A 13,835-nucleotide genomic window follows, 5' to 3' on the forward strand; every position below is an offset into this window, starting at 1 on the left:
GTTGATAATATATTTGATTGATAGGCTTTTTTCTTTGTAGATTTTTTAATCAAGAATTTCCTTGGTAGGGATCAAAACTTTTGATCAAAACAAGACTTGTCTTTTACTTTAAGAATCTTTAATCAAACTTAAGATTTTTGTATTAGGCTTTTTTTTTCTTTCCTTGGTCAATATTGGTAACTAATATAGGATTTTAGAAGATTTTGTTATTTGACAACTATCCATCAACAGAATTTATTCAATTGAGAAATATACTAAAAATGATCCTGCATCAACAAGCAAAGCAAATAACTCTTTGTGGGCATTTTTCCACGTGTAGGCTAAATTAGATTGCATCAGCTTACACAAATAAGTCTTGAAAAACTTACTCTCATATATGTACTATTGCACTTGTATTAAGGAGACCAAACTCATGTATTTTACATCTTCTATATCTCCCAGCATTAATTTTCTCACTCAAGAATTTAAATCTCAGTTTGATTTTGGTTTGAGTAACCTATCTAACTAATACGCTATCAGTACACAGGACATTACAGGGCACCATTGAATAAAATAATAAAAGTAAAAAATGAATGGTATTATCCCAATGTCGAGCTATATATTCTGATAGTATTACTTGTTTAGATTAGTAAATAATGGTTCCTACTAATTGACACCGTCGATATTTGGAGTCAGACTCTGTTTAAATCATCTGATTATGTATCTGACTCATGACACATGACCATCTGTCTTATTTTATTTGGATGTAAACTAAAAAACCCTTGAAGCTATCTATTTTTCTTGAACCACCATGCATTTTAGACTCATTCCAAACAAATTTGGGTATATCATCTAACTCTTGCATGATTCTTCATGGTGCATGCTGTCATATTTAAAAATCATTGTTATTGTGTTGCTTAAACCATGATTGTTGTTGCTTGTACATTATCTAAACGGAGAATCTTACTTTCACTGCACTTTTTCTCTTTCAGATTTGCTGCTAGATTGCTGGCCTGGTTTTTGAGCAGGGTATTGGGAGCATCCGTTGGGTTGCGAGTTGCTGGATGCAATTGCTTAAGGGATGTTACCATGAAATTCCAGAAGGTTTTCTGCTATCTGGACTCAAAATTATAGTTGAATTATCCAAATTAACTTTAATTTCTTCTGAACATGTAGTTCAAAACTTGCTTGCAAGAAAATGTAATTAATTTTGCTTCTAAACTGGGATTAATTTTCTTTCTTAGGCATGATTTTCAATCAAGCACATTACTGATCTTCTTTCTCTTTTTAGCTAATTCCTTGTTTGTTTCTTGGTAGATGACATGGAGATTGATTATATTTATTGTAGATTTCTACCATGCAAGAACTCGTTTTGGGATAACATGATTAAAGCTTCCAACACACCTCTTTTCTCAGTGACTAATATTACACCTTATCTCTTCCTATTTTAGACTAATTTCCATATTTGTGCCTTGGAAACCATTGGTACATTGCATAGAAATTTGTAAAAATTATCAAACTATTATTTTTTGCATCAACCTTGAATTAGTGGCAACTTTTTAACGCTGCAAGGAAGTATGAAAATTCCTTGGCTATAGTGGTTTCTAGTTAAATGATGGTTATTATGGCTTTTGTCTTTATCTTTTTTATTTTTTTAATTTAATTGAATGTAGACAATAACATTGATTTTATGATAGGTAATTGATTCAACCTAAATACTAATTTAAATCTTGTCCTTTTTGTTTCTTAAAGCAAAATTGCTACTGTGGTTTACAATTAGAATTTTATCTGATGAATTATAAGCAAATAGTTAAATTAGCATATTTGGTTCAAAGATTCAAGAATTAATTATAGTGGTATTGTTGTTATCAGATAATTGTTTCTTTAGGCTCTGTGTTCAGTGTTCTTTTTGTCAGATTCTAGGCTACTTCAAAAGTGAGATATGTATTTTCTTCTTCTATAATGGAAAATGAGATCCAGTTGTTCTCAATCAAACATCGAGATTTAGTTGTTAAGTTTGTCTCCAATTCTGATATTCATATCCTCTAAACCAAGCACAAGATATGAGTATGAAATAAATAGACAATATCATAGTGATATGAAAATTTGGTTGAGAAAAGAAAAGACAAGAAATAGGGAAACAAGGGTCCTTTAATTTGAGCTAGTTTTAGTAAAACTTAAAGCGGTGATAGAAAAATTAGGCAAGAAAAACTATTTAATAATGGTAAACAAGCTGAGGAAAAGGGTTGGTAATCATGAGCTTTTACTAGGTTCATTCAGTATGAACTTAAACTATTTAATGCTACTTGCTGATGACATTTTTTTTTATAAGTATTAATTAAGTCAGGATAATCCTTAAAATTGAGCAATGGAAAAAAAACTAACCAACAAATGATTTTCATATTAATAATACTGCATGTTTGAAGTGTGCTTTAAAATTTTAGCAATGATAAGAGAACTTGTTGAATGTATATATGAAATAATGGTCAAGAAATCCCCCAAAACAGATGTCTGATGTGTTAAATAATTGTTCGAGGGGAAGGTAACATCAAGCAAATAATTCTCATAAACTTAAGTTTGGAAGGTTGAAGTGAAGAGAGGATTGTTCCAAGTGTTGGTTATCAATGCATACCGTTTTGATAAAAGAAATTATAAGATAATTACAAGGCGTAGAATACTGAGCGGTAATATCCAAAAATGATTATTACAAAGATGAGGAAGTTATGATGGATGTGTGGTGGCACTTAAAAAGATAGAATAGGAAATGTTTACATCTGTTGTTAGTGGTAGTTCTGATTGAAGAATTGAATATGAAAATATTGAAAACCATTTAAGAGGATCCAAGGGAGACATTACAGGACCAGTTATTTGATGTTAATTTATATTAGTAGTGCTAGGAGAGTTAGTAGAAGGCCTAAAGAAAACTTAAATAAAAAAAATATGATTCCCAGGTTTCTAATTGAACTCAAGGTTTGCTTTATCGGTCCGAATCGGTATACTGACTAGCCATTGGTACGATATGAATTGAGGCATTACCAATGTATCGTATATTGGTACGCTTAGGCATACTGATGGTACGGGAACAAAATTATAAAAAATAACTCTAAAAATACCTGAAAAATAAAAAAAAGTTAGATTAGAGTTTTTAAGTTGGAAATAAATATATTTAGTATAATTTTAGCAAAAATAATCTAAAGTATAAAAGAATAGTGATATCTTTTTTGAGCTTTAAGTAGTAGCTTTGTGGTACATTCCGAACATTCCTTCTATTAATACTGAATTATCTACAAATAAATGATTTAAATTGTTAGATTATTTTTTAAACAACTTAGACTTTAAGATTCATATGAATCAAGTAATTAATCGATGGATATACCTAGTTTTACCATAAAAAAGAACGATGAGACTCCACGGGCAGTGGATCGGGGTCCTCGATCCTATGTATTCGTATATAAATTTGATATGCTTGTTGGACCTAATCTTGAAATTGATCCTACGACATAGTATACTGATACACAGTATGCTATTGGTGCATCAATATAGTGATGGCCGTAGTTTGAACGTCGTGAACCACGTGTCCGAGGCGGCTTTTGAGGCAAAGACGATTATGACATGTATTAGTACAGAGCATAGAGAATGTCAGAACTTTTACTTTCGCCACTGATCTGTTGCTCCATATCATAAGATTAATCATTGTACTATTGCTTAGAGAAGTATGACCAACTATCACTGTACTACTGTTGGCCATAAGATTCTTCATAATACAACAACTGTTGATATGATGAGCTTTGCTTTGTGTTTATGTTGCGTAGGTTTTGTCACATCTACTTAAAATCATCCATTGTCTTCTTCTTCCCTCTCCGTGTATAAACTTGACCAGTACCTCGTCGAGGGTGGTATATGTAAAATACTGCTCCTCGGTCCGTGCACCACCCTTAAATTGTATAGATGGGACTATTGACTCCCGGTATTGCTGCCATCATCGATCGAGGCATTACTGTTCACGTTGTTGCTATGTCTCTAGACTGAGTGGGCTGTTGAATACAATTGAGAAGGTATCTCATCACTTGACTCGATTCTTTCCAATTGTGCTGTTGGTGCTACTGCCTTCCCCTTTGCTTTTACCTTTGCACGCTGGGCGGATGACTATTACAGTTAGGTGTCTCTAGTTCCTAGAGCAGTCTGACTCGATGTTCTCTGGCTCCTTCGTCACATTTTCATTGAGGGGGATCTTCCTCCTACTCAAGATGTGATTCCACTTCTTCTATTGCCTCGATGATAAAACGTGAGGGACGTGGAGGATCTCTCATCTCATCAAATAGAGGATCCTCTTGGTTCTCCATTGCTTTGACCCACTCTAACATCAGCTCTGAATCTTCATTGTAGCATTGGAAGTTGATGGGATCAATCTTTGTTTCCATAGGTTCCTTATCCAACTCGACATATCGCAACCTTACTCGCATGTTATAGTGGATATATACTAGTTTCTCCAACCATCTATATGATAGTTTGTTGCGGACCTTCATATGAATTAATACAGATGTTGACCAATTATGTTTGCAACCATTATCTGTTGTTATCTACGAAAGTACACGGACGACAACCTCTCTTATATTTGATGTGTCCCCTCCAAATTGGAGTCACCACTCGATTGCAAAAAGATATAAATAAGACTTTGTTAGCATAACAAATAATTAATGTCAAATATAGTTTATAATCAATATGTGTGTAACTTTTCCTCATCAGGATCCATATTGTAATGACACGATACAACTACAACTTCCGAGAATAGACTAATTGTTTTCCAGAATAATTGACCCTCTATAATACCATTGGTTGCATTAATAGTGTTTGACAAGTGTTGATATATAACATTTCTTAGTGTCGATAATAAATCTGATTGTATTCCAAGACTATAGCAAGATTGAATGATTGGATTTAGATAATACGTTGCAAGACAAATAATTTTGTTAGTAAGAATTTTTTAAATATTAAAAAAATTATAAATTAAATTACACTGAAAGTGGAGGACTAGTGTCAACAGGCTTCTCATCAAAATAGCCGAAAGTGGAGGACTTCGGGTCGATGCAGGAGTGCTCGACTGAGGAACGAAGTAGGTAGTACGTGGTGCTATACCTTTTCTACTGAAAGGAGTAGGCAACAGAAATAATGGAGAAGACGATATAATTCCAGAGGCGATCAAAACTATTGGAGACTTGGCCCAAGTCGGGGCAAAATTTTGCTCTTTTTGGGCAAAATTTCATGCATTCTAGAATTCGATAATGATGAAAAAGTGAATCGCAATAGCTAACGCAACGCAAGGAGTGCAAACACTTTTAAGTGCTTTGGAAGTATGAGTAAAGGGCAGATGAAGGCTAATAGCCAGCTCGATGCATGGAGTACAACCCTTGAGTAATGTTTGCCTTCTCAACTTTTAAGAGAATGGTGAAACTGAGTACCTTAGTTCTCTTATTTATCCAGCAGAGGAGCTCTGCACAGGTTCAAAGACCCTTCGAAGAAAACTTTATGGAAGACAATAGTTGTCAAATCCTCACTAATGATGATCGGTGTTACTGAGAGTAGATTATCCTCTTCTACTTAATTGTCACCTCCAAGTAGGTTCGCAGTGATGCGAACCAACTTGGAGGTGACAATTAAGTAGAAGAGGAATCGATTGACAAATTTTATGAAGGAAAGACCCCAAAACCTTCAAAGTCTGCAAGGTGATGTTCGTTAAAGCTCCAACAGACATCTACCCAGTTCAAGTGGGATGATTCGTTTAAGAGACTAGTGCATAACAAGGAAGGTCTATTCTTTCATCTGAAGGATTTGCACAACTCAGCCGACTCTACACTAGAGTCAGAGTCATTGGTGAGTTGAAGCAGCGTGATGGATCAAAGTTTAACTACTAAACAACAACGACGGAGAGTAACTAGGAGGCAAGAGGCATGTTATAGTTGGAGCAGAAGATTGAAGATTCAATAAAGGCGAGGAGATATAGCATCCACAAAGGCTTCGATGAGGACATCGAAGGAATAAGTTGGGTCAAAGTTGTAAACGAGGTGTTTGATGTAATGCCCATGTACGTGTCTTTTGGTTTTGTTCATGCTTTGTACAACATGTAGAGGGCTTGCAATAGGTTTGACAACCCTATTTTGATTGACTTTTGTGACCATTTCAGGCTTTGTAAATGCATGTTGTGTAGTTGTCGCGTAGAGGCAAAACTGCCCAGAAACAGACCATTCAAATAGTCATTTTGGGGGTTTTCTAGCTCCGTAGAGTGGTACCGAGTGTATGCAGTATAGCACCTAGGAACTAATATGGCTAGATGGGCCTTTAGGGTATTGTCTAGGGCTGGTTTGCTGTCTTGTTCTGTAGTGGTGTCATGTGGGCACTTGTGGGGATTTCGGGCCACGACGGACCACTTTCGATCATTTAGAGCTTGCAAAGTCATGTTTCTAATTTGTATTGTCTATCAAGTATTTGTTGAAAGGGTTGCTTGTGGATCCCGAATCAAACACTTTCTCTAGCCCGTCTTCTCTTTTGGGTTCTTAAGAGACCATAAGAGGTTTCGAGGAGGCTGGCTCTTTGCGGTCGGACACGCAAGGGTGCCACACGACTTAGGCAAAACCAACTAAGTCCGTGACTTGATGGTAGCTTGCTAATATCCTTCATCATTAGATCCATGCAATGAGCTGCACAAGGAGTCAAAAACAATAATTTTTTTTCTTCAATCGTAAATCGACTTTCTTGAAATTAGCTTCATTGTCGGTTAATATTTGGACAATGTACTGTGGTTCGATCTCCTCTATAATAGTGTCTGTTAGGTTTTCAATATAGTTTACATTTTGAATCTTGTTGGAAGCATTAACTGACTTATAAAAAACCACCTGTATGTTGCAATACACAAGAAAATTGATGATTTGAGCCAATTCTTTAGTTCTACCACATCCTCATCTAAATACACGTTGTGGATCTCCTTCGGTGTTGGAGGTTGGATTCTTCTGCCAGAATTTTGAATAGAGGAGATCATGCTCTGAAAATATAGACCTTAAGTTGTGTTTGTTGGAATCTCGTAGAAGTTGAATCATTTTACAAGTACCTTCCTAATATCCTGTTTCTTTTCTTTTGTATATGCATCGTCAATCCGTGTTTGCTTCGCTATTTATGGAGGATAGACTTGTAGATCAATATCAGTAATATCTGGTACTGACATCTTGCCATATCCTTTCATAAAACCATGGATTCCACCTTATCTTATGCTACCAATCTAGCTTAACTGAGGGGAAGTCGGTTGCCTCATGCTGGTCGTCCTTTGGATTTCTAATGGCGCAGACCCACTATCATTACCACGCTTCCATTGTGAGTCAGGTCGTCGATGTCTCATTTCTTCTTATAGATGTACTGATGCTTTAGTGATGCACAAATACCAGCTCTTTAAGATCCGAGTCGATATCATCGTTGTGACCCTCATATTCGTCATAAACTGATTCATATGTAGTCCTATAATATTCTTCCTTAGCTCTTGCCTTTTTTTTCATTTTATCTTCCTGTTTGTTGTAACTTGTCTTGAGATGATTTACGGATCTTCGTTGAAACCTTTTTGCATTTTGTAATATCAATACTCATCTGCTAAATGCATCTTCACCCAGCTAATTCCTTTACTCTTGCCACTGTAGTCATAATAAATGCATAGCCAATAATGACAGTTTCCATCTATCTTTTGGGAATGATCCCAAGCGTCATCATGTGTCTGTTCCTCTGATGTCATATTCTTATCAAAATTGAAAAAATAAGTAAGCTACAAGTAGTCCTAATTTAAAATAAAAATATACGATTATATGTATGAACCCTATCTTGTCACTATAAACATATCAATTAATGTATTCAACATTAAATATGTAGAATTGACTTAATGTCATTAAATACACTAAGTATAGTAATAAAAAATTTAATTAAACCCCAATTAGTTCTATTTTTCCACTATGAATATGTCAAACACCCTAAGAAGCATTGAATACATAAATTTGATCAAATATAGGTCAAATTATGATGAGATCATCATTAAAAACATTAATCACACTATTAACATGGTTAATTATCCCCTAATTATTGTTCTTTCATTACTATAAGCATGTTAAATGGTCTAACAAATATTAAAGATATTTAATTGACTCAATATGGTTCAAATTTTGATATCATCGTAATTAAATACACTAATCACAGCATTAACATAGTTAATTAATCTCCAATTAGTTATCTTTCACTGCGATAAACATGTCAAATACTTTAATAGGTATTAATGACATTGAATTGACCTAATATTGATGAAATTTTGATTAAATCATCATTAAAACCATTAATCGCAGCATTGAAAAACTTAATTAAAACCTAATTAAACTTATTATACCATCACAAACATATAAATCACCTTAATATGCATGAAAATACAAAGATTTGACCCATTAAGTGGCTAATTTCGAAAAAATCAGCATTGAACCTACCAATCACAATATTAAAGACCTTAATTACTCCCTGATTAATACTATTCCACCACCAAAAATATATCAAACAACATACTAGACATTAAGTCATTAACCACATAAAATAGGCTTAATCATCTCATAAATTCATAAAAATATAAAAAGAGAATACCTATCTCCTGTTTAGAGTGCTCTTCCTCTTAATCCTCCCAAATTTGATCCAATCCACAAATCGCAGCTTTGTTGAGTTTAGGAGAGTGAAATGTGAGAATAACAGAGAGATGTAAGTGAGAAGGAGTTTGCGAGAGTTGAAGAGATTGAGAAAGTGAAATGAGTTGAAAGAAGAGAGAGGAAAGCATTTAAAAACACTTTCCTATGGTTCAAACGGTCAATTTGACTGTTTGAAATAGGGCAATCTTTGCCTTTGATCGGTAACGGTCGAAGTTCGATTGTTACCGACCAGTAAAGGTCAGTAACAATCGAATTTCGACCATTACCGACTGATACATATCCCATATCACTCGATACGGGGTTATGTAATGCTACTGCCCGGTATAGGGCGGTCCGAATATCGGTCCCCTATCAGACCGGTATATACCGCTTACACTGGGCAGTATAGCTCAATATGACAAACCTTGATTTCACTAGTTAACTTGTTTGTGGGAAAGGATCCCTATGACCATTACCAAATAGTTTGGATTTTGGTCTCGTTTTTTCTTGTATTTTTATGTTTTTAGCAAGGTCTTCAGTTTTGAATAATATCGTCCATATCGGGCTGTACATACCGGTCCGCTAGTAAACCGGTACACGGATCGCCCGTTACCGGGCGGTATTATAAATATATATATAAAGGCCATTCATTTTTCTGCGATGTCGCCCTCGGTGGGGAGAAGGGAGACGACGTCGCAGTTTTTTTTTTACTTATGTATATATATATATGTATATATCTATAAATATATATAAAGGCGCCTCGTTTTGGGGCGACATCGCCTCGTGTGGGGAGAAGAGGCGCGACGTCGTAGTTTTTTTTTTAAACTTATATATATATATATATATATATATATATATATATATATATATATATATATATATATATATATATATATATATACAAGTTTAAAAAAAAACTGCGACATTGTCTCGTGTGATATATATATATACATATATATATATGTTCGGTATACCGCTCGGTATACAGTACTTTATTGTACCGAGCGAATATCGAAACTCCGGTATGGTACGATATTCAATCCTTGGTTTTTTGTTATGGCAGTCACCATTGTATTGTGATTTGTGCTTCGGTAAATTGTATTTCATTTATTTGTCAAATATTTTTTCATAATTCAGCTTCTATATATGTAATTACTGTCTAAGTTCTAAAGTTAACTGGTGACTTTTTTTTTTCAGGGCTCTGTTGAAACATTATCGGTTGGTGAAATTAAACTCAGTTTCCGTAAATCATTGGTCAAGCTGGGGTTTGGCTTTATCTCTAGGGATCCTAAATTACAGTTGTTAATTTGTGATCTTGAAGTTGTATTAAGGCCTTTGCAGCAAAGTAAAAGGGGAAATAAGGCAAGTAAGGTGGAGAAACCTCGTTCAGCTGGAAAAGGAAAGTGGATGCTCTTAACTAGCGTAGCGAGACTTTTATCAATTTCTGTTACAGATTTCGTTATTAAGGTATGTGCTTTTGGACAAGAGTATATAGTATCAAACTATACAGATTGATGCTTGCGCACGTACACTACAGGAAATTTTACTGTTAAAAGAGAGAAGTCTCAAACCCTATTTGCACAACTGCATATAGGTTTATTTTTCTAATTCTAATAATTCATTATTGTAGTGTATTGTTTGTGTCATTTTATGCTTCATGTTTGGTCAAATTGTGTAGGTACCAAAAGCTGTTATTGAAGTAAAAGAACTGAAGGTGGACATTTCTCGAGCACAATCAAATCAGATTCTTTCTGTCAAGTTGCACCTTGTACCTCTTTTTGTTCAGCTAGGAGATCCACACTTCAGTTTTGATCATACTTTGAATTTTAGTCAAAAAGAATGCTTGCAAGCTGAACAACCATATCCATCTGTTATGGAAAAGAATTCTTTTCTTTGCGAGGATTTGTCTGTTTCTTGTGATTTTGGTCATGACAGGTGCGTCCTATTTCAAGTAGAAGGCTTATTTGGCAATCATCTGACTATAAATATATAGACACTTTAGTGGCTAGATCTCATAATCCAAATTCATATCTCATAGTTGTTAGTAGCTACCTACCAAAAGTAAGAACTTCATAAAAGCAGGACAAATGTATGGCTTGTGAAATATGTATTATGTGTTCAGTGTGTCTATTATAAAAAAATCACCTATTTTGTATCTTCTGACAGAATTATGCATTAGCAGTATTTGAGATACCTTGTGTGGCTTACTTTTGTCCTTCTAACCATCAGTTATGCTAAACAACATGATTGATTAATTCATGAAACAAATTGAGATCTATGTCTATTTGCCATAGGGAGAAAGGCATCAAAATCAGTGATCTGGACATGGTATGTGGTGATGTAGCAGTGCACATTAATGAAGATCTCTTTCTCAGAACAGATAAAAATTTGGAGACTATTTCTGACACCACTGCAACTGAAGGGGCTAGATTGGATATATTATCTAAAACATCAGAGAAAAACAAGTCCTCCCTATCCATAAAGAAGCATATTTTTGCATTTCCAGAAAAGGTTTGTATTCTGTACTATTTGTTCATTTCCTGTCTTGTATCTTTGTCAACCCATTGTTTTTTACAAGTCTTAATATTTCCTTCGGCCCTTAACACAAATGCACAATCCAATTGTTTTGTTAGGTTACTTAAATGGTTGTTAATTGATATTTATAGGCATTATAGTGTTTTTTTACTGGATACTTAGTGTAGCTGAACAAGCCATCACATGCAAGGAAAGATTTGAAAAATTTTGAGCAATATCTCCCATGCTAATTGACATTCAGACCAGTATTTTCTATTGCCAAGTATGCATAATATCATGCAATGCTTTCGGAAACAACCAACAGTATTTGCGCTACTGGTTGCATGATGCATATGTGGTATGCAGAAACATATATCCAAATATGCAATCAGATAAGATATATAAAAACATTAACTTTATATACAGTAAGATGCATTCAAGCCTAAGTCATAGGTATGCTATGAGCAAATCTAAAATTCTAAGATGATGTTATTCTCATTTAAGAGTTTATTTAAATGATATGTTATTTTCAATGAATAAAGATCGAAGTGATGAATGCTATATTATAGAGGACCATGTGTAGTAGTACCAAATATTAGTATTAGTTAAAAATTTAAAAGAGTAATAACAATGAGGAAAAATATGAATAACTATACAGACTACAGAGGACAACACATGTAGGATAAGATTTACATAGATAATCACATCACATTGATAACCATGTTTTGGATAGTTAAACAACAGGATATTCATATGAGGCAACATAGCCGAATTTGGAATACTATTATTAAATTGATGTAGGCATGCATCTAGTGGGATAAAAATCCTGAAAGATATAAAATTATACAAATAGAAAAATAATATACATCCTCTTTGATTTTTCTTTGCCTCTTAATTTTTGGTGAATGATTTTTCATGGTCTTAATCTCTTTGAGAATGATCAAGCGATGGTTGATTCTTTTACATTGAGGTGTCGACTAAGTAATCGTGTACCCCAAAGATGGACATGGACCATCAGAAGGAATAAGTGAATTATTTGACCTTTCTTTCTATTTTCCTTTGGGTTTTGGTCTTTAATATTAGAACAGGAATAAGAACCAAAGTAAAAAGAGAAATGATTGTAAGTGGTTTTTTAGGTACATTTTGATTATGCTTGGACTTGTATAATGCTGCCTTTATAATGGAACAATGATCATATGTAGTTTGATATAGTTATAATTTATTACATTTTAGAATATCTAAAGGATTATTGAAAAAGTAAATTGCTGGACTAGTATACTAGATGTGATAATAATAATTTTTCTTTTCTGAAGGCATGGTCCTTGTTTAAAAGCCAATGGAAAATGTTGAACATAACTCATAATGGCTTAGGTATATACTCATGAGCAATAGGCTCTCTAACTGACACCTTTTATCAAAATCAATGCTATTGTCAATAATTTATAAATTAAAATGCTGTCTGTTGCACCAACAAACTTCATCAAACATGATTAAGATTATTAGATAATAGGATCATTCGCAAACTTGACTTTCTAAATCTAGAGTAACTATAGTAGTCTGTTCATATTTAAGTTTTGTACCTTTTTGGTACCATTGCCATTGGAACCTCTCTATCGTCAACCACTTACGTGAGGGCTTGAACTTGGGAACCCTAAACAAGGGTCTCTTTATTGGAATTTGTGTTTTTTATAATATATTCATGTATTTTCATCCATATTCTACTTTCTGTTTAGGTTGAGTTGATTGTATACTTGATCTTGATCTCTATTTGGTTATTTGATTTATTGAAAACCCTAGAGGCTTTGCCATGAGATTGGTTTTTTATGTTATACAATAATATAGATTAGTTACGTTCAATTTTGATTTAGGAGGCTTTTTCACCTTGAAAAATGCTGATAGGAGGGTCATATCATATTAATTATTGTGATGCTGACTTTGCCTAAATTAAGCAAGATCAGCCATAGACCTTTGTGGGTTTACTCTAGGTCAAAGCTATCTTTGTTAGTACAGAGTTGGATTGATTCTTAAAGGGTATGTATGTCTCCTACAAAAGCCTAGAATGCAAGGTATGCAATATCGTACCGTACCGAAGTTTCGATGTTCACTTGATACGGTATGATATTGTATTCCGAGCAGTATACCGTCCGGTATACTGCTTGGTATATATATATATATATATATATATATATATATATATATATAATTCGGCGACGTTGCTTCTCTCCTCTCAAGCGGGTCGACGTCGCCTCGTTTATATATATATATTTATATATAAAATATTATATATATTTATATATAAAATATTATATATATTTATATATATATTTTTTATAAAAGAGAATATCGCCGAGGCGACGCGACATCGCTGAGTTTATTTATATTATATATATATATATATATATATATATATATAAGATTATATATATTTATATATAAATAAATAAATAAATAAATAAATATATATATATATATATATATATATATATATATTTCGTTCCGTCTGGTAAGGGGCGGTCCGTGTACCGGTCAGCTGACGGACCGGTACGTACTACTCGTACCTGACGGTATTATTCGAAATTGCATACCTTGTTAGAATGTATGTTTTGACTATGAATTGGATTAAGACAATGTTGGGACAATTTTAGGAAG

At 33.8% G+C, this 13,835-nt stretch overlaps 1 protein-coding gene across 3 annotated transcripts in view; it reads left to right on the top strand.

Annotated features, from left to right (window-relative positions):
* The window catches only part of LOC103988790 (protein SABRE), an 85,595-nt gene that overhangs the window by 20,761 nt on the left and 50,999 nt on the right, over positions 1–13,835 (top strand). For 2 of the 3 annotated variants that reach the window (XM_009407424.3, XM_065156492.1), the window contains exons 2-5: positions 972–1,083; positions 9,870–10,139; positions 10,351–10,607; positions 10,967–11,183. In XM_009407424.3, the coding sequence (XP_009405699.2) occupies positions 972–1,083; positions 9,870–10,139; positions 10,351–10,607; positions 10,967–11,183 (856 nt within the window). Of the gene's footprint in view, positions 1–971; positions 1,084–9,869; positions 10,140–10,350; positions 10,608–10,966; positions 11,184–13,835 lie in introns of those variants that run through there. The other variant, XM_009407425.3, reaches the window with a different exon arrangement.

This window comes from Musa acuminata, chromosome BXJ3-6 (genome assembly GCF_036884655.1).
Source record: "Musa acuminata AAA Group cultivar baxijiao chromosome BXJ3-6, Cavendish_Baxijiao_AAA, whole genome shotgun sequence".
Lineage (NCBI taxonomy): Eukaryota > Viridiplantae > Streptophyta > Magnoliopsida > Zingiberales > Musaceae > Musa > Musa acuminata.